Source organism: Crinia signifera, chromosome 8, assembly GCF_055691185.1.
Source record: "Crinia signifera chromosome 8, ASM5569118v1, whole genome shotgun sequence".
Classification (NCBI taxonomy): domain Eukaryota; kingdom Metazoa; phylum Chordata; class Amphibia; order Anura; family Myobatrachidae; genus Crinia; species Crinia signifera.
Genome location: NC_139224.1, coordinates 53177117 through 53203988, shown reverse-complemented (window position 1 = coordinate 53203988; position 26872 = coordinate 53177117). Strand labels below are relative to the sequence as shown.

Below are 26872 nucleotides of genomic sequence, written 5' to 3'. Positions count from 1 at the left end.
TCTCCTCCCTGGGTCTCTTCACTGGCTGTCTTCTCTATGCTACGTTCCGTGTAGACAGCCCATCCTTCCATCACCCCTCTCCTCACTGTTATCCTCCTCTCCCTCCTTGTAGTAGTCTACCCTCCTCCCTCCTCCTCCCCATCTGAGTATTACTTCATGCTTTGATAATGTAAGTTTTGGTGTAGGGGAGATACAACCTGTCAGGTACAAATGATTTGAACCCTCACAGACCTGATGGATTGCAGGAACCTGACTTCTGCCTGCTTGCAGAGACCTTGCAGGTGCAAATCATTATTGCTGTCCAAATTGGGGTTTGGGGTTTATTAATAAATAAATGACATATACAACAGGGAGTAGCAATTACCTGCAATGTTGCTATACTTTATGCTTCATAAAAATAATCGAAGGTTACATCAATAGAACTTTATAGAGGCAATCAGCTACTCTGTAATGGCTGTTTCAGTGGAAGAAGGATTTCCTGTGACTGCAGCTTGCATAGTAAGTAATCGTATCAACACTATCCAATGACCTGACTTCCATGTTTGATGCATTGCAAGGCCCGCCCCCTGGCATTGCAAGGCCCGCCCCCTGGTATGTCAAGGCCCACCCCCGATGTCGCAAGGCCCACCCCCTGGCTGTTACTTTTCTCCCTGAAATTTTTTAGCAAAAGTAGGCAGCCCTGGGAAATTGGTTGAAGGGAGCAGGACAACTTACTGTACATAGCCCATTTATCATAGATTGCATATGCAATGTGATCTGTGCGCAATATTAATTGCTAGGATCACATTGCAATATGGGATAGCTTTGGCTGAATGTATGAGCCAGCACCCGCAGGGATAGAGACTATGAAAGCCTGTCCCTGTGATGTGCTGAAAGGGCTGAAAGTGGGTGGGGCCATGTGGGTTTTCAGTGAAGATAGATAGATAGATACCCGATATACCTTGCACTGGTGCCCCACCGAATTGTAGATAATTGTGTACCCAGCTCCAACTCCGGAGCAACCATGCTTGTGACCAATGTTCCCTCTAATTTTACAAAGACTGTGTGCGGCAAAAGATTTTGGCTGTGCAACTTTGGAAGGAAATTTAAATTTTTGTGCGTCACTTATATATAACTGGAAAATGACATTCAGCATTTGTGTTAACTTTACATCAAAATGATATTAAACATTTAAACATTCAAAACACAGCACACAATGTAGTTAATGGGTGAAACACACATTAATTGAGCCTACAACTGCAAAAAGGGACCACTGCTGCATTGTGCGCTCAGTTGTAATGTCTGTGCGCACACTCGTCGAGCTGTGTGCGCGCGCACGTGCGCACAGCTTAGAGGGAACACTGCTTGTGACCCCTTTTCACTGCTGTCCCTACCCAGTATAATGACAGGTGGGTGACAGCACCAGAGGCGAGTCCTGACAGTGGCGGAACTACCCAGGGTGCAGGGGGTGCAGCTGCTATGGGGCCCGGCGGCTGGGGGGGCCCCATGGACAGCAAGCACTCCCCTGCCTTTTCCTGCGCTGGCTCTGAGCTGGTGAAGACCCAGCAGGGAACAGCACTGCCGTCGGCACCTCCTGTCTCTCCCCTTCCCCCCAGCACCTGTGACGGGGAGAAGCACCTGTGCCTGCGCCTCCCGTGTCCTGTCTCCGGCTCTCCGGACAAGCAGCGCATGTGAGCGGGGGAGAGACCTGGCAGTGGCGGTGGAACTGCAGCACTTGCCGGGCCCCCCCCCCCATCGTGTGTAAGGTCTCCCCCCGCTGCGCATGTGAGCAACGGGGGAGACCCAGCAGAGAGCAGCACCTGACGGCGATTCCTGTCTGCCCCCCCAGCGCGTGTGAGGGGGAGACCAAGCAGGGAGCAGTGGCTGCCTGTGTCTATCTTTCACCCACCCAGCGGATGTGAGCAAGAGATACCCAGCGCAGGGAACAGCAGGGTCTCTCTTTGAATACATGCTTGGTGAGTGGGGACGTCTTGTCCCTATTGTCCTGTGCTTTTTCCTAATGTCCCCTCCTATCTCTATTGTCCTGTCCTATCCCTATTGTCATCCTAATTGTCCTGTCTCTATTGTCCTGTCCCTATTGTCCTGTCCCTATTGTCCTGAGCTTATGTGTAATGTCCTATCCTGTCTGTGTTGTTCTCTCCCTATTGTCCTGATCTTATGTCTAATGTCCTGTGCTTATACCTAATATACCTGCTACCAAATCATACCCATCCCCGTTTGCTATTCTGACCAACCCCCCCCCCCCCCCCCCACCGCCCTCATTTTGGTAAAGTGCTGGGGGGCCCTTCCAAAGTTTTGCTATGGGGCCCACAATGGTGTAGTTACGCCTCTGAGTCCTGAGCCGTCATTTGGAGATGAGATTGTCTTCCGGCATCAGCTATTTCATGTTGTGAACTGTTTGCATCACCCTGTTATACCCATTACACTGCACCATGAGCCGGGTTGAATCTGTTCAACCATGCTCATTACCTGGGTTGCAATGCTGGGTCGCTCAGGTCATTTCAACCGAATGCATCTCCGCTGCACAATAACACTGTTGCTGCATGCTCTTGTGCAATAACCCAGGATATTTAGGATAGATAGCTAGATAGATAGATATACAGTAGGGTGGTGACCTGGTTGGACCAGCCCATTTGTGTACGCTGGGCAGAACGTTAACCCAGGGAGCAAGTTAATGAACTGTAATAACGGGCAGAAATGGAGGTTGGAAGACAAACATATTGCGTACCCAAAATTTTAAACCCATTCCGCAATGCAAAAGGGATTATAGAACTGAACAGAAAGGAAAGCTGGGGACACTGGGGAGCCACCTCATGGGCGTGTTGAAAGAGCTACTAAGTCAGGTCTCCTCCACCCCCCCCCCCCCCCCCCCACTGCATGCCATCCTTTTTTCAGTCAGCTCAGTCAAGTCAAGTCAGTTTTATTGTCATCAGCAGAAGGAGAGGCTCTCTCTGCAGACTAAATTGTAACGTACATAAAATACCAATACAATAAAAGCAATATCCACATATAACATACTGTACATAAAATTTTAAAATGCACAACCAGGCGACATTTAAGCATTCAACATACCGTATTTATCGGCGTATAACACGCACAGGCGTATAACACGCACCTTCATTTTAAAAGGGAAATCTCAGGAAAAAAAGTTAAATTTCGAAATAAAAACTTATTTTTTTTTACAGACGCTGCTGTAGCCAGGGAGGAAGGAGTCACTGTGCAGGGAGGAGCTTTAACCCCTTGGGTGGTGGGTTGTGCTGGGGCAGGACAAACCTACCAGGGCAGGTTTATCCTGCCCCAGCAAAACCCACCACAGAAGGTTAGAAGCAACCCGCCCCCCCCTCGCCTCCGCTCCGGCGTTAGTACGTCGGAGCTTCCCTGCTGCCTCTCTCCCCCTTCCTAGCCGCCTGTCACATTTAGCAGTGACGTCGGCGGCAGGCTGGGGGATGTTCGCGGCTCGGGAGGACTCGGGTGCCTGAGCGCTTCCGAGTCCCCCCGAGCCTGGCCGACATTACCCGAGCCTGCCGCCGACGTCACTGTAAAGTGACAGGCGGGCCGGGGGGATCGGGGAAGCTCCGATCGCCGGAGCACAGGGACAGGGGGGGGGGCTGGAGCTGATCGGAGGTGTGGGGTAGAGGTGCTGCGCCAGTGGTGCACACCTGGACACCACTGGCGCACACCTATTATATGAAATTACCGCCGTATAGCACGCATATCGGCGTATAACACGCACCCATCTTTTCCCCCTGTTTTCAGGGGGAAAAAAGTGCGTGTTATACGCCGATAAATACGGTATGTACTGCTGATGGTAGGAAACTATTGTGCAAACGACTTGTGCGTGCCCTCAAGGTTCTGAACCTTGTATGCGAGGGTAATTTCTCAAATGTACTATGAAAAGGATGGCTTAAATCTGCTAAAATATTTTTAGTTCTCTTTGAGATTCTGGAACTATAAAGTTCCAGAATGTTTGGCAGCTGAACGCCAATGATTTTACTTGCGGATTTTACAATACGTTCTAAATTAGAGCGCTCCCTAGTAGTGCAATTGCCAAACCAAGCAATAATACCAAAGGTCAGGGAGCTTTCAATCGAACATCTGTAAAAATTTGTCATGGTGGGCCTGATCACACCAGCCGCTTCTAACCGCCTCAAAAAGAAGAGACGCTGTTGGGATTTTTTATTTGTGTCAGTACATTGCCAGACCATGTCAGGTTTGCCGACACCTGAATGCCTAGGAACTTTACTGACTCCACTATTTCTACATCTACCTGATTTATGGACACTGGTCTCTTTGGTGCAGCTTGCTTGCTAGTTCTTTAGTTCACTAGTTCTTTAGTTTTCCCTTCGTTTAACACTAAATTATTTCCTTCACTCCAGGCTACCAGCCTTGCTATTTCTTCTCTATAGTGGGACTCATCATCATCACTGATCAACCCCACAACTACTATATCGTCCGCAAATTTCAAGATCTAAATAGAATCGGAGGACGATACATGGGAAAACATGGGTTGTGGGTAAACAGCGAATATAATAGGGGACTGAGGACACATCCCTGGGGCACTCCGGTTTTAATGGTTATCTCCTCAGATACTGCATTCCCCATACTAACCACCTGTGCTCTGTCAGTTAGGAAATTAAAACTCCACTTACTGGTAAATCCACCTAAACCCAGATCAAATCATTTCGATTCCACTGACACTGAAATAACTGTATTAAATGCGGAACTATAATCCACCAAAAGGATCCTAGCATAGGCTGATTTATGTTCCAAGTGCGTTAAAGTGGAGTGCATAACAGAAGCTACCGCATCGTCAGAACATCAGTTTTTCCTGTATGCAAATTGAAAGGGGTTACATTTTGCCAACAAAGATGACTGAATCTGTCTTATTAGCAATCTCTCAATACATTTCGTTACCAGTGACGTTAACGCAATCAGGCGATAGTTGTTCAGGCATTTGGGAAGGCCTTTCTTTTTAATTGAGGTTTTAAAACATTTTGGAACTGTGCAATTTAGGAGGGATTGATTAAATAAAAAAGTTAACATCCCACCCAATTGATTTGCACTAATTTTTTAAGACACTACCAGAGATCCCATCAGGACCTGCAGACTTATTGGGATCTGTCTGGCGCAAGCAATGCACCACTGCACTACTGCACTAACATCAAACATAATGGGGGATTCGCCCTCCCGAATAGTTCTAGGCACAATGGGCACGTTATTTTCTTTATCAAATCTAGAGTGAAAGGAGTTTAAGTCGCTGACTAACAGACTATTATCAGCACCCACCTCCACTTTCCTTTCTATGTAACCAGTGATTTCCTGAATCGACTGCCACATACATCTCAAATTTTTATTTTGGTTACTCTGTGCCTCAATTTTTGCAGAATAGTACATTTTTGCCTGTCTAAATCCTTGTCGCAGTTCAGCTTTTGCTGATTTATACAACATTAAATCTCCTGATTTAAAGGCCCTGCTCAGGTCCCCTCCCATTAACCCTAAGGTTTCTCATTAGAGAATATTCTAATGGTTATTTTTCACTGTGATGCTCTCTATACAGCAATTTATGTAACCTATAACTAGTGATGCTAGGCGATCAACCTCAATTTCGCCATCTGTCTTACTTTCCCTAATCAGCATATCCCAATCCGTAAATTCTAAACTGTCCTGCAATTTAACCATAGCCCCCTCTGGCCAAATGGTGACAGTCTTATACGTTTTACCAGAGGTTTATATATTGGTATTAGCGACACAGACATATGGTCTGATCTACCAATATGGGGACAGACAACCGTTTCAATTTGTAGTCAACAGCAGGGCAGACATCTGGCAAATGTGAGAGCATAAATGGAGATGGCGGTATCTAGTGGCACCTGGCAGTACTGCACTCAGTAGTGACACTGACCGCAGCTCCTTATTCTTGGTTTTGTCAGCTCATAATAGCTATCCTCTGGTCAAGATGTAGATAGGGTGTCTGTCAGCCAGCACTGATTGGGGAATTTTGGGAGTACACATCCCGATATTGAGCATATACACTAGACAAGTTTTAAAACCATATTGAGATATGGTTTAAAAATGTGTCTAGTGTGTAGGGGGCTTTAGTTACAACACAATGTGACTAGGATGCATGAGTTGTCTGTGCTGAGTCATTTTTTATATGACCCTTATAGAGCTATCTGCAACTGAGTCTCTAAAAAGTTCTGTTCTGCTCCATATAGAAACTCAATCTAAGACAATATAGTGTCATGTATCAAATTAATCAACACAGTCTCCTCATGCGTCATAGTAGCATTATATAGTGAATAAGACATGTTTTATGGATAAAAAATGCCCAATGTTAGCAGAGTTGCCAAGGCCCCGTTATCAGTGTTTTTTCCGCATTTTCAAATTCTCTAACCCCCTCCGCCGGGGCAGCGCTACAGAGGATATCGCCAGCTTTTGCTCCCAGCATGCCCTGCAGCCAGCATTTCACTCTGTGCATGCTTTGTTACGCTACTAGAGGGTCAGTAACCTTGTGATTGGTTAATTCCTATGGAAACTCCACCATGATTAGCCCTCCTGCCAATTAAAGTGGGCGATCCTGACACATCCTTGCCACCTCTTTTATAAAAAAATATAAAAAGCCCTTTACTTTGCAGGCAATGTCATCTCTAATGGTTGGCCAAGTCCATATGTGGTGTCCGGCCATCACCACTCCGGTTCCTGGCCACACCCGCTAAGCTTAGGCTGCAATTCCAGGTGTCCCTTCATGTCCCAGTCTGACACTGATGGCAATGATAGACAAAATGTTATTAATTTGTGCCTCAGTCATGTTACCAGTTACTTGTGAATCTCTTTTACGATCAGGGCCAGAAAACCCTATTTATCCTGCTGAAACTGCAGTCTGGGGTCACCTAGCAAGATCCCCATCATAGCCAATCCTGAGCATGAATCAATAGTCATGGATATGTACCTGTGAGTTAGGACACATTGATATTGAATCAAGGATAATGCAATATTACTCAGTATTTGGCCATTCGAAACATTAAACAACCATACAGGAGGCTGCTGCAAAATCATTGTGATCACCAGTTTGTTATATTATTCTCATTATTATGAGTATCGTGGTCAACTTCATTATAATGTATGACTTACCAGAGTTACAGTTCGCTCCATACAGAAATGGATCAGAACATTGGTTGCAGGAAAAACCGGAGAAGCCCTCCTGCACATATGAGAGTTAAGACAGTATTACATTGTTTAAAATGATTTCAAAGATGTATGGCAAATAATAACAAATTAAAAATACTTAGGTACTCTTTACCTAGAACGGCGCCCATCGCGGGCATCGCATGTACATCACATGTCATTATAATGGCATGCGATGCGACCGATGCGATGCCCGCGATTTCACATAGAAATACATGTTAAAATGTAAATCGCGTCGGTCGCATCGCATGCGACCAAAAATCGCATGCGATGCGACCGACGCGATTACCGCGATTTCACATAGGGAACAATGTTAAATGGCCCAATTGACCCGATTTTACATAGGGAACAATGTTAAATGGCCCACAGAGGCCAAATAGCCACCCTCAAGTGTGAAATGCCCCCCCCAATTGTTAACGCCACCCCACGATCAATGTCAACCCGAAGCGTGGCGAGCACAGCGAGCCCGCGAGGGGCGGCGGTACGCGTCCTCCGACCTTTTCATACCCCCACTATCCACGTCGGCGTGGAGTTGAGAATAGAAAGTGTGGCGAGCGCAGCGAGCCACCGAGCCCGAAGCGTGGCGAGCGTAGCAAGCCCCGCGTGGGGACGCGGATACCTGTGGAGCACGCAAGGGGACGCGGGCTCGGTGGCTCGCTGCGCTTGCCACACTTTCTATTCTCAACTCCACGCCGACGTGGATAGTGGGGGTATGAAAAGGTCGGAGGACGCGTACCGCAGCCCCTCGCGGGCTCGCTGCGCTCGCCACGCTTCGGGTTGACGTTGATCGTGGGGTGGCGTTAACAATTGGGGGGGCCATTTCACACTTGAGGGTGCCTATTTGGGCTCTGTGGGCCATTTAACATTGTTCCCTATGTAAAATCGGGACAATTGGGACATTTAACATTGTTCCCTATGTGAAATCGCGGTAATCGCGTCGGTCGCATCGCATGCGATTTATAGGTCGCATGCGATGCGACCGACGTGATTTTTTTACTTGCGATGCCCAAGATCAAAATCGTGGGCGCCGTTCTAGGTAAAGAGTACCAATACTTATTATATAACATTATGTATATTGGCTTTAGTTACAATTTTGATAAATCCTGGGATTTGGGATTGGAAAAATAGGACTCCCGGGCTTCCTGGGATTAGCTTCCCTAATAAAAAAAAAAAAGTGCGGGTGCAGTTGGGAGCGGGCAGTGCAGCCAAGAGCGAGGAGGGCAGTGTGGCTGGGAACAGGGCAAGTGGTGCGGCCAGGCAGTGCCACCAGGAGCAGGGCAGGAGGTGCATTTGGTGGCCTGTGCTGTGTGACCTCTGATCAAGTCAGCAGCAGGGCAGTGTCTGAGTGCATAATGGTTATAGCAAAGGGTATCCCGCATTGATATACATTTCTTACTCTGGTCTCTCCTACTGGCCCATATTCAGATCTGATCGCAGTACAAATTTGTTTGGAAAAAGGGCACAACCATGTGCACTGCAGGTGGGCAGATGTAACATGTGCAGAGAGAGTTCAATTTGGGGCAGTACGGATGGTGTAGTGGTTAGCATCACTGCTTCACAGCATTGAAGTCATGGGTTTGATTCCCACCATGGCTCTAACTGTGCGGAGTTTGTATATTCTCCCCGTACGTGCGTGGGTTTCCTCCGGGTACTCCGGTTTCCTCCCACAATCCAAAAATATATGGTTAGGCTAATTGGCTCCCAACAAAATTAACCCTAGAATGTCTGTGTGTGCGTGTACATGTGGTAGGGAGTATAGATTGTAAGCTCCACTGGGGCAGTGACTGATGTGAATGTTCAAATATCCTCTGTAAAGCACTGCGCAATATGTGTGCGCTATATAAGAAACTGTTAATAAATAAATTTGGGTGGGGTGTGTTGAAACTGAAATCTAAATTGCAGTGTAAAAATAATGCAGACAGTATTTACCCTGCACAGAAACAAAATAACTCACACAAATGTAACTCTCTCTGCACATGTTCCATCTGCCCTACCTGCAGTGCACATGGTTTTGCTCTTTTTCCAAACAAATTTGGGTACTTATGTAGTAACTGGGCTGCCGATTTCTAAATCGGGTCGGATCGGGAGATCGCATCGCATCGCATGCGACCATGCGATGCGATGCGATGCGATGACCCGATTTTTCTATAGGAATCAATGTTAAAATGGACTGAGTTCATTTTAACATGGAATTCAATGGGGAAAATGGGTCATTTTCATACCCCTACTATCCAAGTGGGCATGGAGTTGGATATAAACCTGTGGCGAGCGTAGCGAGCCACCGAGCCCGAAGCGTGGCGAGCGAAGCGAGCCCCGCGAGGGGACGAATACCGTCCCCTCGCGGGGCTCGCTTCGCTCGCCACGCTTCGGGCTCGGTGGCTCGCTACGCTCGCCACAGGTTTATATCCAACTCCATGCCCACTTGGATAGTAGGGGAATGAAAAGGACCCCTTTTTCCATAGGAATCATTTTAACATTGATTCCTATGGAAAAATCGGGTCATCGCATCCGATGGTCGGATGCGATGCGATGCGATGCGATATCGCATCGCATCTGATTGTATGCCTTAACTTAAGGCATACAATCAAAAAATCGGCAGCCCAGATACTACATAAGTACCCAAATTTGTACTACGATCAGATCTGAATAAAGGCCACTGCCCACTCCCAGATGCCACTCCTAACATAGGGGGTTATTCTAGTCCATTCTTTCTGACAAAATCCTTCTTAGATGGACAAAACCATGTGCACTGCGGGTGGGGCAGATGTAACTTGTGCAGAGAGAATTAGATTTGGGTGGGGTTTTTCTTCAAAGTGAGATCTATATTGAAGTGTAAAATCATGCAGTCAGTATTTTCCCTGCACAGAAACAAAATAACTCACCCAAATCTAATTCTCTCTGCACATGTTACATCTGCCCCCCTGTAGATGGTTTTGTCCATCTAAGAAGGATTTTGTCAGAAAGAATGAACTAGAATAAACCCCATTATGTGGAGTTAAATTCATATGAGGCTCTCATGAGGTGCCACCCACTACTTATATACAGTAGTGGTGTTTATTATATTGAACAATTTTAATACATACAATATAAAAGTCAAACACTGTATTGGTAACTGATCCCAGTGCACCCAAGACATAAATCTACTTATGTTTTTTCTCTTATTTGCTATGAATCTGTGTCTGAGCGCAGTCTAATCCCAAAATCCCGGGATTGGAAACTCCAATCCTGGCAATTTTAGGGCCAAATCCCAGGATCCCGCCAGTCATAGGATTGGCCACCCTAGTACAGTAGAGAGAGAGATATAGTGAAACCAGGTAAGTAAAAGAATATTGATGCAAACAGGTTAGGAATGAAACCATTAACAGCCTGAAACAGCTCTCAAAACTAAAAATACAAATAGAATGAATAGAGCCAATTGGGACACTTCTTAGATTAAAGCATTCTATGGTAGTTATTTAACAGAATTACACAACTGGTCACAAATAACTGGTATATTCTCACAGAGCTGGAAAAGAGAAATGAGGTCCCACCAGGGCTGGATTCTGAGCAACATGGGCCTGCAGATGAAAATGTTTAAATGCCTCTTATCAGTGGCGTAAGTTTGTCCCAGTTGCCCGGAGGCAAGATAAATATTGGTGCCCCCCAACACACACACACCATCTTATATAAATATATGTATGCATGTGTGTATGTTATGGTTATTATGTTTAGAATAAAGAGAGTGTGACATCTATGGTCCTGCTAAGAGGGGAGTCAGCCATAGAAGCAATATCAACGGCTTTCAATGAATTGATTCAAACTCGCAGGGGAGGAGAGGTGCCCCCTTGGGAGCAGGAGCCCGGCGGCAGATGACTCCATTGCCTCCCAGAGTTCTGCCTCTGCCTCTTATTATGAGAAGCATCGGAGCTGGGACCAGTGCTTTAGGGGTGTGGCTAGGGCCATAGAAGCATATACACCTTTATACTATCAGAGCAATGCCTCATTAAGGGCCAGATTCTGAAAGCTTCAAAAGTGATAAAATGGAGAGTGATAAACAGCCAATCAGCTCCTGCCTGACATTTTTCAAACACAGTCTGTGACATGGCAGATAGGAGCGGATTGGCTGGCTGTTTATCATTCTCCATTTCATCACTTTTGAAGCTTTGAGAATCTGTCCCTAAATATGTAAAAGTGTAAAAATTGCATAATTTTGTAAGTAAAACTTCTTCTGCTAATAAAAAATGTGAAGCTCACAAAATGGCTGCCCCCATACAGCAGACAGTTTTTGAAGATGCTAGAGGAGGTAGCAGTGGCGGCAGCCAGTTTGTGAGTGTCACTTTTCATTATCAGCAGGAGCTGGGAGAGCAGGTCCCGGACAGGTCCTAGCGCAAAGGTAAGGCAGGGTTGGGGGGTGTTAACTGTACTTGGGGGGGGCGCTGCCAAAATTTTTGGCAGAGGGGCGCATATTTAATAGTTACGCCACTGTATCCGCTCCACTTTTAATCTCGCCCTGGGTTCCACTCTACAACAGTGGAAGTACAGAGGAGGCTGGAAACTACAGATCAGTGAGTCTGACATCGCTGGTGGGGGATTAATGGACACACTGCACAAAGACTGACTAAAATGAGGATATATTTTCACCTGCATGGAGTTACTGAAATCAGATTCATTATTTTGACTTTATTATTAATAGGTTTACTTACCATACACTCCCTGGGATTACACAGGTTCTGTGACTGATTAAAACTTAGTGAAATGCCTGACGTCAACCAGAGACAGAACCTGTGTAGCTCATTAGTGTCCCGGTTTAAAGGGATAGTATAGTAAACCTAGTCATTAAGGTCACCAGAAATTTTGACTTCTAGATATTAAGGGAGAAAGGGATCTAGCAGTCACCATGGCAATAATTTGGATGCAATGCCAATTTTAACTTAAATTGGCAATTTTTCTTGTTCCCATACATGCCTTAATGTCCCAAAAAGTTGCACGCAGTTAATATGATAGGTGAATTAAAACATGTTTTAGATACCTATAGGGATATTGTAGTTATGGAAACAAGGCAAGAATCAAATCACATGTGAGGTGACCAAGTAGATAGGGTCACAATCTGTATTATCACAACCTGCACTTTTAATGTGGTTATTATTTTCTTCACTTAAATTAGAAAATTGGAAATGTTAGGAATTTAGCATAGTGTCCTTGCTGGGAGAAGAGCTCTGATAAGAGCGAAGAGCTGGGGGCAGATCTAACTCCTGGTTTAGGTGCTCTGTACCGAATGAGAGTGTACGGCAGTCAGATGGCACATTCATTATTATCAGGGGCTGACAGAGGGACGGCTGGTTTGTGGTCAGAAAGGCGATATCTGCTGCATGCCCTCCATGTTAAATATTTGAAATCCACTAGGTATCAAGGCATGTTAGGTAAAAATCAATATACAGAGGGGAGTCTTTGGAAAGGAGGAGGCCCCTGTGTAGCCTCCTTGGCCGGGCCCCTCCTCTCTGCCAGGAGCAGTAGGGTCTGAGCGCTGTAGTGCTCAGACCCTACTGCATATGCATGAACCTCCACTGCGCTTCGGAGTCTGAACACTAGAGCGCTCAGACTCCACTTTTACAGAGCGCCATTTTTACAGCAATTTTTTCTGAATATTTGATTTACGTACTGTTTTCTTATTTTTCATGTATTATTGTTCATATGTCTTAATCTTATTCAAAGCATCTTCAGGTTGTTTCCCCTTCCCTTCATTCGTCACCCTTCTCTCCTTGTCCTCCCCCATCTCACTCTTCTCTTTCTTTTCTAGTATCATTTGATATTACTTTATATTGATTGTGATTGTTTGCACTGGTACATGTTTTATTTCACAGCCACCATTTTAACTTGACAAATGATTGGACGATATATAAAAGTTTGTTCTCTCTGGATATTTCTTTGCTTATATCTTTGCTGTCTTGCTACATAAATATCTGTACATATATGACTTTATCCAAATGCACTGTTTTGTGAATACCACTCTACTGTACAGTGTTCACTGTCTTTATATTCTTGTGTTTCAAAAAATCCAAAAAATAGATAAAAAAAAAAAATCAAACCAAAAAAACTCTTGGCAACAGGGGTGCTGCGCATGGGTGTTTGGGCGCATAAGCAGAAGTGCAGTAAATGCCGAATAGCGATTTCCACACTCTTGCGCTCATCTCTAAATCAAGACCTATGTGCGTAAATGTGGTGCCCCGGACCTTTATTGCCCACACACCCCTTTCCAGGGCACAAAGGGGTTAACAGCCCAAGCGCCGGTCCCAGTGCAGGGGAGAAGGGGTTAACTTTTCCCCGGGACTTCGCGCGCTTGGGATGACAGGCAGGTGAGGGGGCAAGGAGATTGGAGGAGAAAAGGAGGGGCGGAGAAGGAAGAGGAGAGGGGTCCTCACGCGTGTGCATGGCAGCGCGAGAACCGGACGTTCAGAGTCAGCGTGCAGGGACGGAGAGCCGTCCGGAGAAGAGAGAGAGGGACCGTGAAACGCTGCAGCTGAGCAAGAGTCGCGGCGGATGACTGACAGCCTCCCTCACCCCGCGCGACCGAGATGTGCAGGGAACGCCGGGCAGAGCCTCACTCCAGTCCGGGGTGCTAGAGACCAGCCCAGCCGACAGCCACAAGAGGCAGGAAGGTCAGTGAGTGCGGCAACGCTGCGGCTGCAGCGCCCGCACTAGTGAATGCCCATCAAGGAGGACAGCATCCAGCCCCAGCGGGAGATCGTGACAGGCAGGAGCCTGCAGCAGATCCCAGCCATCAGGTACTGACTCTCTGCACCCCCTCCATGCGCAGTCGTTTCCCCCTACACCTCTGTAATTGCAAGACTCCCTGCCACCTCCCCGTGTCAAATCCCCCCTGGGAATTCAGTCGCCACCTGCCCTAAGGAAGGGTTAATCAGGACGCATAGTATGCCCTGTCACCACTCTGACTACTCCCCACTTTCATTGGGATCACCTTTTTATCCAGAAAACCCTTCAGTCTGTGAGGGAACCTCGCCCTCTACTGGGCAAAACAAGGAACTTCTGCTCTTGGGCCATAAAGTATAATTGTCACAGGGGACTTGGTCAATTAACCCCTAGGTCTCAAGCCTGTACCCCAAAGAGACCACCGTGATCTTATGCCTTCCGGAAGAAGCCCTGTGCACAGGTACCCCGGGACTGAGTTATATAAATGATGACGTCACCTCAGGGTTATAGTTAAGATTCTAGACTGGTGCACCAGCTAGTCAGATTATTGCCTACTGTTATGGTTGCTATCGTGGTATTTTATATATGTGCTGATATGTGTACATGTTGAACGTAGCCTTCAGTGTTAACGGTACCGTGTCGACTCATTAATCCAGTAGTAACGTCAAAGCGGGGGTGTTTGACCCCGACCGCCGTCACGGTACTTCGAACACGTATTCTGTTAAGGCCAGCTACTATTGGTATTACCAGACCTCACAAGTCGTTCAGCGCCTGAACGGCGCGTTACTCTGTACTATTGTTTCATTGTGATAACCAATTGTATTCAGGAAAATTGTTTCGTAATTACCTGTTGTTCATTACCGTTGCCTTAACCTGCAGTCACTGCTCCGCCGTGAGGGTCAGTGGGCAAAGGCTGCATCTAATTTATAATAAATTCGAGTTGTACTGCAGAACGTGTCCTCTTCATTGAAGTGTCCCTCTCCTGTCCACGGGGAATCTGAAGAACCTGAAGTGCCCTAAAGACGCAAGGTAAGGGGAGAATCCTCCCTGCGCACCCCGGCCACCACATCTCTTTTGGCGTCACGAACAGGATCCGTGTTAACAAGGAGAGCAGTGAAAAATGGAACAGCAACAAGGCGGAGGGGCGGCAGAGCCGCCAAACCCACAGAATCAAGAACTGGACGCTCAAGACGCAACACCGGGTGCGGCTATCACCCTGCCGTACTACTTCGGAGCCCCGTGGCTCCTGACCTACAGCGGAGACGATGACCGGCTACAGAAAACCCCATTTGCAGACTTCAGGAACAACATAGAATCCACGTTCCGGATGTATAAGCCTAGCGAACAGCAGAAGGTGGAAATGCTGATGGGGCAGCTGACTGGGTCGGCGCGCAGAGAAGTGGCCTCATGGCCAATGGAAGATAGAAAAAGTGCGACAGACATGCTAAAGAAAATCTTCACAACATTTGAAACGAAGACCATCCCTGAGCTGAAGATGAAATTGTACGCTCGCAAACAACGGCCAAATGAGTCCCTACGGGACTACGCCCTGAGCCTACAGGAGACGTTAAAGGCTATTCAAGCAGTGGACCCGGAGGAGGTGCGAAACGCCGACGAGGCCTTAACAGTTCAATTTGTCGAAGGGGTGGCCCAAGAAAATGTCAAGGTCCAGTTACGGCTGCTGAGGTCGCAGATACCTGGCAAGACCTTCCGGGACTTCAAGACGGCTGCCCTCGCTATCATTGGTAACCCTAAAAATAGGGAAGAGGAGTATCCAGAACTGATCGGCTTCAAAGAAGGAGCAAACTCAACCGGAGCCACAGCCAGGGGCACGGAGAAGGCGAAATGGCCCTACGACTTGGCGGTACAGGGTGGCCAACAGCCCGACGGGTACGCAATGCAGACACTCCAGAAACAAATGGAGGGGTTGATCATAGGGATGGCAGAGATGCAGAGGGAGATGCGCCGAATGGCGAGCTCGCCGGCACAGAATTACTCGGAGCCAAAATGGAGAGCCGAAAGACAAAGACCAGCCCGAAGCAGGTGGGAACCGCCCCGAGAGTATGGACGGCAGCCTCCCGACCAGTTTGAGGGACAGGGACGTCTGATGCACCACCAAAGCCAAGAGGCTGGACACACAGAGAGAGGTTGCGACCAGGACGAAGCTTTAAACCCCAACGCCCCGAGGTCAAGGGCCGAGCCTCGGGGAGGACAGGAAGCGTAGGTCCAGCTCCCGAAGATGGGCAGGCTTGTTACGGCAGACAATGCTATATAGGTGCAAGCGAGTTATCTGCCACCCCGGATCGTCACCCTCCAACCCGCATGAAGAACCAGGGAAGAGTGGTTTGGTTTCACGTACAACGGGGATACGGTTTCATTAATTGTGTTGACGCAGCAAGGGATATCTTCGTCCATTTCACAGCTATCGAGAAGAAAAATGCAACAGATTCCTATCGAAGTCTTGGGGCCGGAGAGCCGGTGGAATTCGACATCATCAGGGGAAGAAAGGGCCTCCGGGCAGCCGACGTCACTGGCCCTGGTGGCGTTCCAGTCAGAGGTACCCAATATGCCGCAAGAAGAGAGCACCGTTGGGATTACCCAAGCCACAGAAGTCATCCACGGTACTACCCCCCGAAAGATCCACCCCGATGGAGCGGTGTGTACCCCGAAGAAACAGAAGATGGGGTAGGAAGAAGTAACGGGAAAGCATCCGGATGTGACCAACAGAGCTCTCAGGTTCGAGTACGGAGTGAGCCAATGAGGAAGAAGCGGCCACACACAGAAGTGAACCCCAAGCGGGGGCTGAACTCGCACGCAGTCGAATCCATGTTGATAGTGGCGGGTGGCCAGACCTCGAAGTTCGACGGTGCCCCTCCAGCATCGGCCCACAGAAGTCAGCGTAGGCTCCGCCTAAGACCGGACCAGAAGCTAAAGGCAGCACCAAAGGATGATGGGGATAAAGAGCCGAAGGGTGAAGTGGTCCTCTCGCCTCCACTGCCCACTGACCCTCTCGAGCTATTGATGATGGTGGGCTGGTCCATTATGCCACGGCGAGCCCAGCCTAGGTCGCCAGTTGAATTAATCGCGCCTCGCGCGGCCGAGCAGGTGGCCCCCGAGTCTGAGCTAAGGCGCTCCGAAAGGAGTACTCGGGGTACACTTCCCCGGCGGTACCAGGATTAGATATTTGGCAATAACCTGTTGTGTACGTACTGTGGAATGTAAGGCACCGTTATCATAACTGTTGTAAATATGTAATTGGAGCAAAAGGACAATTATTTGTTGTGTTACGATGCGCGGGGACACGCATCCTTTCAAGCGGGGGTGAATGTGGTGCCTCGGACCTTTATTGCCCACACACCCCTTTCCAGGGCACAAAGGGGTTAACAGCCCAAGTGCCGGTCCCAGTGCAGGGGAGAAGGGGTTAACTTTTCCCCGGGACTTCGCGCGCTTGGGATGACAGGCAGGTGAGGGGGCAAGGAGATTGGAGGAGAAAAGGAGGGGCGGAGAAGGAAGAGGAGAGGGGTCCTCACGCGTGTGCACGTCAGCGCAAGAACCGGACGTTCAGAGTCAGCGTGCAGGGACGGAGAGCCGGCCGGAGAAGAGAGAGAGGGACCGTGAAACGCTGCAGCTGAGCAAGAGTCGCGGCGGGTGACTGACAGCCTCCCTCACCCCGCGCGACCGAGATGTGCAGGGAACGCCGGGCAGAGCCTCACTCCAGTCCGGGGTGCTAGAGACCAGCCCAGCCGACAGCCACAAGAGGCAGGAAGGTCACTGAGTGCGGCAACGCTGCGGCTGCAGCGCCCGCACTAGTGAATGCCCATCAAGGAGGACAGCATCCAGCCCCAGCGGGAGATCGTGACAGGCAGGAGCCTGCAGCAGATCCCAGCCATCAGGTACTGACTCTCTGCACCCCCTCCATGCGCAGTCGTTTCCCCCTACACCCCTGTAATTGCAAGGCTCCCTGCCACCTCCCCGTGTCAAGTCCCCCCTGGGAATTCAGTCGCCACCTGCCCTAAGGAAGGGTTAATCAGGACGCATAGTATGCCCTGTCGCCACTCTGACTACTCCCCACTTTCATTGGGATCACCTTTTCATCCAGAAAACCCTTCAGTCTGTGAGGGAACCTTGCCCTCTACTGGGCAAAACAAGGAACTTCTGCTCTTGGGCCATAAAGTATAATTGTCACAGGGGACTTGGTCAATTAACCCCTAGGTCTCAAGCCTGTACCCCAAAGAGACCACCGTGATCTTATGCCTTCCGGAAGAAGCCCTGTGCACAGGTACCCCGGGACTGAGTTATATAAATGGTGACGTCACCTCAGGGTTATAGTTAAGATTCTAGACTGGTGCACCAGCTAGTCAGATTATTGCCTACTGTTATGGTTGCTATTGTGGTATTTTATATATGTGCTGATATGTGTACATGTTGAACGTAGCCTTCAGTGTTAACGGTACCGTGTTGACTCATTAATCCAGTAGTAACGTCAAAGCGGGGGTGTTTGACCCCGACCGCCGTCACGGTACTTCGAACACGTGAAGCCTGTAGACCCGAGTGGGTACGTACGTATTCTGTTAAGGCCAGCTACTATTGGTATTACCAGACCTCACAAGTCGTTCAGCGCCTGAACGGCGCGTTACTCTGTACTATTGTTTCATTGTGATAACCAATTGTATTCAGGAAAATTGTTTCGTAATTACCTGTTGTTCATTACCGTTGCCTTAACCTGCAGTCACTGCTCCGCCGTGAGGGTCAGTGGGCAAAGGCTGCATCTAATTTATAATAAATTCGAGTTGTACTGCAGAACGTGTCCTCTTCATTGAAGTGTCCCTCTCCTGTCCACGGGGAATCTGAAGAACCTGAAGTGCCCTAAAGACGCAAGGTAAGGGGAGAATCCTCCCTGCGCACCCCGGCCACCACATAAGCAGCACTTCTCATGTGGGCATTATGGGGGAAATTTACCAATATGAAAAACCTAGTTTTTCGTATTGGTATTTCCCCTACGACTGCATACGACTGTTTAAGTCGTATGCAAAGTCGTGTTCCGGAGGATCAGTTACAAAGCAGTCATATACGACTGCTTTGTAACCCTCCGATGGTGTAATGATTCGTATTAGCGGCCGTATATACGGCTGCTAATACGAATTATTTCTAGCAGTCTGCACGGATCAGTCAGATCCGTGCAGGCTGCATGGTGTAAAAAAAATAGAAAAATAAATAAATTTAAAAAAAAAACGGCGTGGGGTCCCCCCCACAGCCGAAACCAGCACCAGGCTGACAGAGCCTGGAGCCGGTAATTAAAAATCAGGGAACCCGACAAATAGGGGTTCCCCGATTTTTAACAACCAGCCCCAGGCTCCTGCTCTGGGGCTGGTTCCCAAAATACGGGGGACAAAATGACTAGGGGTCCCCCGTATTTCAAGAACCAGCCCCAGGCAAAACCAGCCAGCGGGTAATGCCACAGCCGGGGGGAGACTTTTTATGCAAGTCCCCCCGGCCAAAGCATTAACCCTACCGACCAGTCAGCCTGGCCAGGGGCCCTGGGGGAGTGGGGACCCCCCCAATAAAGGGGTCCCCCCCCTCCAGGACTTACCTGACCAGGCTGAAGCCTGGTGCTGTCCTCGATGCCCCTGGGCGGTGGGCATCGAGCTGATGGTTTTGTGTAAAAAATAGAATAAAAACCATTGTTTTTTACTGTGGCACTACAAGTGCCAGCAAGCCTCCCCAGCAAGCTGGGACTTGGATAACCACAAGTCCCAGCCTGCTGGGCATTAAAGGGCCCGCTGGGTCTTGTAGTGCCACCGTAAAAAAAATAGTTAAATAAAACACACTGACACCCGTTTTAAATAAAAGTTTAATACACACATTACATACATACTGATACTTACCTTTCTTGATCCCGTAGGTAGCCCTGGTCCTGATGTCCTGTGTCGTCCTCCAGGTCCATGTCGGCTGTCTGCGTCGTCCTCCAGGTCCATGTCGACGGTCCGTGTCGTCCTCCAGGTCCATGGCGGTGTCCGGGTCCGAAGAAATCCATGTTGGAGCTGTGGAAGGAAATCCTACTCACCTGTTCCTGCGCTGAAGAAGTCTTGTCTTGATCCGACGTAGTCCAGGTAATCTTCCTGCTGTCGCCGGTCCCCGCTGTCTGCGCTGTCTCTGCATCGCGCTGAGGAGAGATGCTGAAGTTTCATATTCGGCGCCTCTCCTCAGACTGAATTCTATTGGCCGCCTAGCAGGCCAATCAGGAGCCGACTTTCTCGGCTCCTGATTGGCCTGCTAGGCGGCCAATAGAATTCAGTCTGAGGAGAGGCGCCGAATATGAAACTTCAGCATCTCTCCTCAGCGCGATGCACGGACAGCGGAGACAGCGGGGACCGGCGACAGCAGGAAGATTACCTGGACTACGTCGGATCAAGAGAAGACTTCTTCAGCGCAGGAACAGGTGAGTAGGATTTCCTTCCACAGCTCCAACATGGATTTCTTCGGACCCGGACACCGCCATGGACCTGGAGGACGACACGGACCGTCGACATGGACCTGGAGGACGACGCAGACAGCCGACATGGACCTGGAGGACGACACAGGACATCAGGACCAGGGCTACCTACGGGATCAAGAAAGGTAAGTATCAGTATGTATGTAATGTGTGTATTAAACTTTTATTTAAAACGGGTGTCAGTGTGTTTTATTTAACTATTTTTTTTACGGTGGCACTACAAGACCCAGCGGGCCCTTTAATGCCCAGCAGGCTGGGACTTGTGGTTATCCAAGTCCCAGCTTGCTGGGGAGGCTTGCTGGCACTTGTAGTGCCACAGTAAAAAACAATGGTTTTTATTCTATTTTTTACACAAAACCATCAGCTCGATGCCCACCGCCCAGGGGCATCGAGGACAGCACCAGGCTTCAGCCTGGTCAGGTAAGTCCTGGAGGGGGGGGACCCCTTTATTGGGGGGGTCCCCACTCCCCCAGGGCCCCTGGCCAGGCTGACTGGTCGGTAGGGTTAATGCTTTGGCCGGGGGGACTTGCATAAAAAGTCTCCCCCCGGCTGTGGCATTACCCGCTGGCTGGTTTTGCCTGGGGCTGGTTCTTGAAATACGGGGGACCCCTAGTCATTTTGTCCCCCGTATTTTGGGAACCAGCCCCAGAGCAGGAGCCTGGGGCTGGTTGTTAAAAATCGGGGAACCCCTATTTGTCGGGTTCCCTGATTTTTAATTACCGGCTCCAGGCTCTGTCAGCCTGGTGCTGGTTTCGGCTGTGGGGGGGACCCCACGCCGTTTTTTTTTTTAATTTATTTATTTTTCTATTTTTTTACACCGAAGCCTGCACGGATCTGACTGATCCGTGCAGGCAAAAACGCAAATACGACATGAAAATGGTGTTCTATTTTCCTGTCGTATTTGCGTGGGTGTTTTACACCACTAAGCAGCCGTATTATCCATACGGCTGCTTAGTAAATCAGAAACCACCATTCTTTTGAATGGTGATTTCTGTCGTATTCTATCGATGGTGTAGACATTCGTATTTGTAACTACAAATACGAATGTTCCATCTTTAGGACTACGAATTGTTGTATTTTTGGGATTGTAAATCCCGAAAATACAAATTCGTAAAAAAAAGGTGTATTTCTCCCTACGAATACACCTTTTTTCTACGAATCCATTTTGGTAAATGTCCCCCTATGTGAGTAAGCGGCGCTATTTCTGTGGGCATTATGTGTATGTAAATAAGGCTATTCCTGTGGGCACTATGTGCGTAAGTGGCAATACTCTTGTGGGCACTATGTGCATAAAGGGCACCACTGGAGGCATTTTCTAAGTAAGCTGTGCTACTTTTTGCATTTATGTGCATAAGTGGTGCTCCTCCTGTGAATAAGCAGCACTACTGGGAACATTATGTGCATAGGCGGCCCTAATACTTTAGGAGTTATGTGTACCAGCGGTGCTACTACTGTGGGCATCATGTGCATCAACGGTGCTACTGAGAGCATTTTGTGTGTTTAGGTGCCCAACTACTGTAGACATTATGTTTGCCCACAGTGCTACTACCATGGGCATTATGTGCATCAAGGGTGTTACTGAGAGCATTATCTGCAAAAGCGGTGCAATTCCTTTCATGTAAGTGGTGTTACTTCCGTGGGTACTTTGTGGGTGAGAGCGGCGCTACTAGGAGAATTGTGTGTGTAAGTGGAGCTGCTTTTGGGCGTTATGTGTAGGTAAACTGCGCTAATCCTGTGGGCATTATGTGCGCTACTCCTGTGGGCAATACAGTATGTGCATAAGTGGCACTACTTCTTTGGGAGTTATGTATGTAAGCAGCATTACTCCTTTGTGAATAATGTATAAGTGGCACTACTACTGTTTGCATTACGTGTATAAGCGGCACTACTATTTTGGGTATTATGTTTAGCGTAACGTGAATAAGGGTCAGTACTATGTTGTGTAATAGAAATCAGTGGCACTATGTGGGGTGTAATGTGAGTAAGATTGTGTACTGCAAGGTGTAATTTAAAATAGGGGTACTATTGGGTGGCCATGCCCCTCCCTTGTGAGACCACACCCCTTTCTTCTGGGGTACGCAGTCACTTTGTACTGTATGTAAAGGCACACATTTATAGTTTGCAGGGGGGGGCGAACACCCTAGCACTGGCCCTACCCAGACATTTATGATGTCTCTGACATCGGTGCTGGCCTCGTTCAGCCTAAATCGCAGATTAGTGACAGCCTCAGACCTACTCAGATTTGCACAGATGGCAAAGTCTCTTCAATGTTTCCGTGAATAGCGACTATGTACTAACAACCATCTGCAACTTCTCTAATTAGTGATCCATGCTGAATTAGGCCCTCAATTTGCATCAGCCCTGAATAGTTGAATAGTCCAAAATACATTTATAGTCAAATCTGTTGAGGATGTGCAAAAAGGTACGATGAGGGAGTTACATTTAACATACATACATCACAGATACAAGTCCCATTGCCTTGGATTCCATCCATGCAGGTCCCATGACCATTACAAGGCTTCAGAGATCCTCCAGGACATTCTGTAAGAAAATAGAATTAGAATGAGCATTTGCCGACATGTATTTTCAGATTTAAAGGTTCTACCTAGATATGACATTAGTCATTAGTTACAGATATATATGCAGGTTGAGTATCCAGTATCCAAAATGCTCGGGACCAGGAACATTTTGGATAAGAGATTACTCCATATTTCAGAATATTTTTATATTTCAATGATGCATCTTGAGGTATCTTGCATTTATGTTCAGGAAAGCTGAGAGGGGGGGGAGGGAGCGGGTACTAATTACCCGGGTCCAAGCTTGCTGGAGGGACCCCTCTCTTCCGCCTCCGTCCCTCCCGGGTAGCAACAGCAGCACACACTTCTACAGCATGTGCTGTGGCTGACAGCAAGCTCAGCAGGAGTGTCTCACTGACAGCGTGAGAGGTCATGCTGAGGCTGCTGTCAGCGCAACACATGCGGTAGGTGTGTGCTGCTGCTGAGATTACAGTTTTTAGAGTTTTCTTTCACCCTCCTCTAAACATTTTGGGGCGAGGCCTAAGTGTGGGAGATCCCACACTTAGGCCATGCCCCCAAAATTTTACCGGGGCCCGGCATTCCTCTTGGCTGCCCTGTTTATGTTGTACAAACACATGAAATACACACAAATATATTTTATTTGTGCATAAAACAAGGTTTTAAAACATGAAACAAAGTTTTTGTACTATCTCAGATACTGAATTTAAATGCCAAGCAATCAATTTCTTGCATATATTTAGTGCCAGTTACATACTGTATCATGTCCCCAGTAGTGCCGTTACAGATGTCCCCAGTAGTACTTTTAGCAAAAGAAAAAAAATCACTTTCTGGAATATATGGTTTTCGGATTTATATGGATAACGGATATTCGGATATGAGATACTCAACGTGTGTATATGTATATATATATATATATATATATATATATATATATATATATATATATATATATATAACCATCCAATGGAATAAGCACTCTGGAGACTTGGTAAATGCAAAAAACGTCTGTATTAAGGAAACTTTGAACGTTTTCAGGACCTCAGTCCCGTCATCAGAAAAAATCCTACAGCACAGATAAACACACACAACCCCCCTACATATACCCCTGTACTAACCATACCGCGAAATCCCTGCACGCTGCCTCCCTGGCGCCGGAAACCTCCAGACGGCGCACTTCCGGTAATCGCAGCAGCGGTACCATGGTAACCGCAATGCTTGCGTTCCACCAGGACCACGCAGCGTTCCAAGAGCTGCGCATGTCAATTAAGGTACCTGGCATACCTGGGATCAAACGTAGCGGGTCCATACGGCATGGTCATGTACACTAGAACACAAAAGCACAAAAACATAATGTCAATATCACCAAAACAATACCGCTGACAGTACATACACAATGTTGTTATATCATGTAAGCGAGTTTCAGTTAATCTTATCGTTCAAGCCGCCAGGTCTGACGGTCCCTAAACGCAAGATCCACTGGGACTCTTTAATAATCAATTTTTTGACCCTATCCCCCCCACGCATAGAAGGGGGGACGTGGTCAATCATAAAGTACCTCAAATCATTCAAGGTGTGACCAGCAGCCATAAAATGTCGGGGCACTGGCTGATCCACAGCCTTACCTCTAAGGGTGAGACTAATAGAGGAGCGGTGGGCAGCCATCCTCTCCTTGAATTTTCTGGAGGTTTGGCCCACATACCAAAGGCCGCACGGACAGGTCACAACATATATCACATATGAAGAATTGCATGACAAAACATGCCTAATGTCATATGTGCGATCACAATGCGGGTGGGAAAAGGATTTGCATGCAGTCATGAACGAGCAAGTAGTGCAGTTGCTACATTTATAACACCCTGCAGGTTTAACGTACACATTAGCCATAGGTCGGGGAACCTCGGTCACATCAGCATGTACAAGACGGTCTCTTAAATTTCTACCCCGTCGGTACGAAAGTAGAGGTTTGGACTGGGCTATAACAGACAGGTCCCTGTCGGTGCTAACAATAGGCCATAGGGCATTGACGGCCCGGCCCACAATGGGACTGGAAACAGAGAAGTCACTGACAAACGGTATTCTGTTAGTCATAGACTTAGGGGCAGAGGTCATAAGCTGTTGTCTCGACATACCAAGGACTTTATGTTTTTGCTGATCAAGCACCTCAGGGTCATACCCCCTAGTGCTGAACTTGGCCACCATTTTATCTAATTCCTCGGGCACTTGGTCAGGTATGCTGGTAATACGTGCTGCTCGCACCATCTGTGACAGTGGGAGCCCCTTCTTAAGGGCCGGGGGATGGTAGCTAGTAGCCCGGAGCAACGTATTGCGGTCAGTTCTCTTAGAGTAGACCCCAGTACTAAAACGACCTTCATTTAGATTCACTGCCACATCTAGGAAATTGGCATGGGCCAAGTCACACGTATATGTGAACTTGATAGGTGACTCCATAGCATTGACCCTGTCCATCAAGGCTACAAAGGTGTCCCTCCCCCCAGTCCACAAAAGAAAGATGTCATCTATGTATCTCGTATATAACGAGATACATTGAGCCACCTCGGGGTCAGAGAAAAACATTTCCTGCTCTGTCTGAAACATGTATACATTAGCATACGTGGGTGCTACCGATGATCCCATGGCGCACCCACGTAGCTGCAAATAAAAAAGACCGTCAAACAAAAAATAATTCCTACAGATTGTAAGTTCCAGTAATTTAAGGAACAGTTGATGATCACAGATCAACGGATCTATATGCTCCTCCAGGAACCCTTGCATTGCCCTAAGCCCACCCTCATGTGGGATTGAGGTATACAAGCTTTTAATGTCAAGGCAGCACATCAAAGTGCCCTCCTCGACGTTGTCACATTGATCAAGTAACTGTAAAAACGATGTTGTGTCCTTCAAGAACGACTTGTGACAAGACAGAAATGGTTGGGCGAGACTGTCCAGCAAACGGGATGCGGGCTGTAGAAGAGAACCCCGGGCAGAGATGATAGGTCTACCCGGGGGTCTCGTAGCATTTTTATGGAGTTTAGGGAGTGTATAAATCAATGGCACTACTGGGTGCCGCACATGTAAAGCCTCAACGACTTTAGCAGGTAGTAGATGATCATCACAAGCCTTCTTGAGAATGGTGAATAGCTCTTTCTGATACTTGGAGGTAGGGTCGTCTTTAAGTTTACAATAGACCTCACTGTCACTCAGCTGGGAATAGATTTCCTCTTTATAGTCATTAATGTTTTGTATGACTATAGCGCCACCCTTGTCAGCCGGTCTAATAGAAATACTGCGATCCGTTTCCAACACCTTCAGGGCTTGTACCTCTGCTTTATTAAGATTTGGATGTATCTTACGCGGAGTGGCCAGATATCTCTGTGCCGAATCGTCTAACAAGCGACTGAAGGTTTTAATGGAGCTGTTCGCCGACACAAGGTCGAATGAAGACCGGTGGTTCTGCGCAAGAAATGGATCAAAGACCGTGGAGTGTTGTACAGAGGTAGAATCTTTAAAATGTTCCTTAAGGCGTAACCGCCGTGAGAATTGATGGACACTCAGTTTCCACTTAAAGTCATCATGACCATTCGTGGGAACAAAACTGAGGCCTTTGTTAAGGACATTTACCTCTGTAGGTGTGAGGACTCTATCCGAGAGGTTGAAGATCAAGTTTTCAGTTCGTCCCCCTGGATCTTTCGGGCCCCTCTTGTTCTGACCCCCTCTCCTGGTGGCACAGCGTTTCTGCGCGCATTTCTGCGCTGTTTTCCACCTAAAGGGCCGCTTGGTGGGCGGCTGCCATCATCATTCTCAGAAAACTGGAAGTCACTATCACTACTTCTTAGGTGGTCATCTTCGCCTCCCTGGCCTCTCCTTTGGTGCCAGGGTCTGCGGCGCCTGCCTTGCGGTCTGTTGGACATAGCTCCCTCTGAACCCCCATACAGCCAGTTGTAAACTTTATTCTCTTCATAGTCATTATCGA

At 47.9% G+C, this 26872-nt stretch overlaps 1 protein-coding gene across 3 annotated transcripts in view; it reads right to left on the bottom strand.

Annotated features, from left to right (window-relative positions):
- The window catches only part of STAB1 (stabilin 1), a 367238-nt gene that overhangs the window by 294371 nt on the left and 45995 nt on the right, over positions 1-26872 (bottom strand). For all 3 annotated transcript variants that reach the window (XM_083156377.1, XM_083156378.1, XM_083156379.1), the window contains exons 4-5: positions 22821-22906; positions 7132-7201 (exon numbers count right to left, since the gene is read on the bottom strand). In XM_083156377.1, the coding sequence (XP_083012503.1) occupies positions 7132-7201; positions 22821-22906 (156 nt within the window). The remainder of the gene's footprint in view (positions 1-7131; positions 7202-22820; positions 22907-26872) is intronic.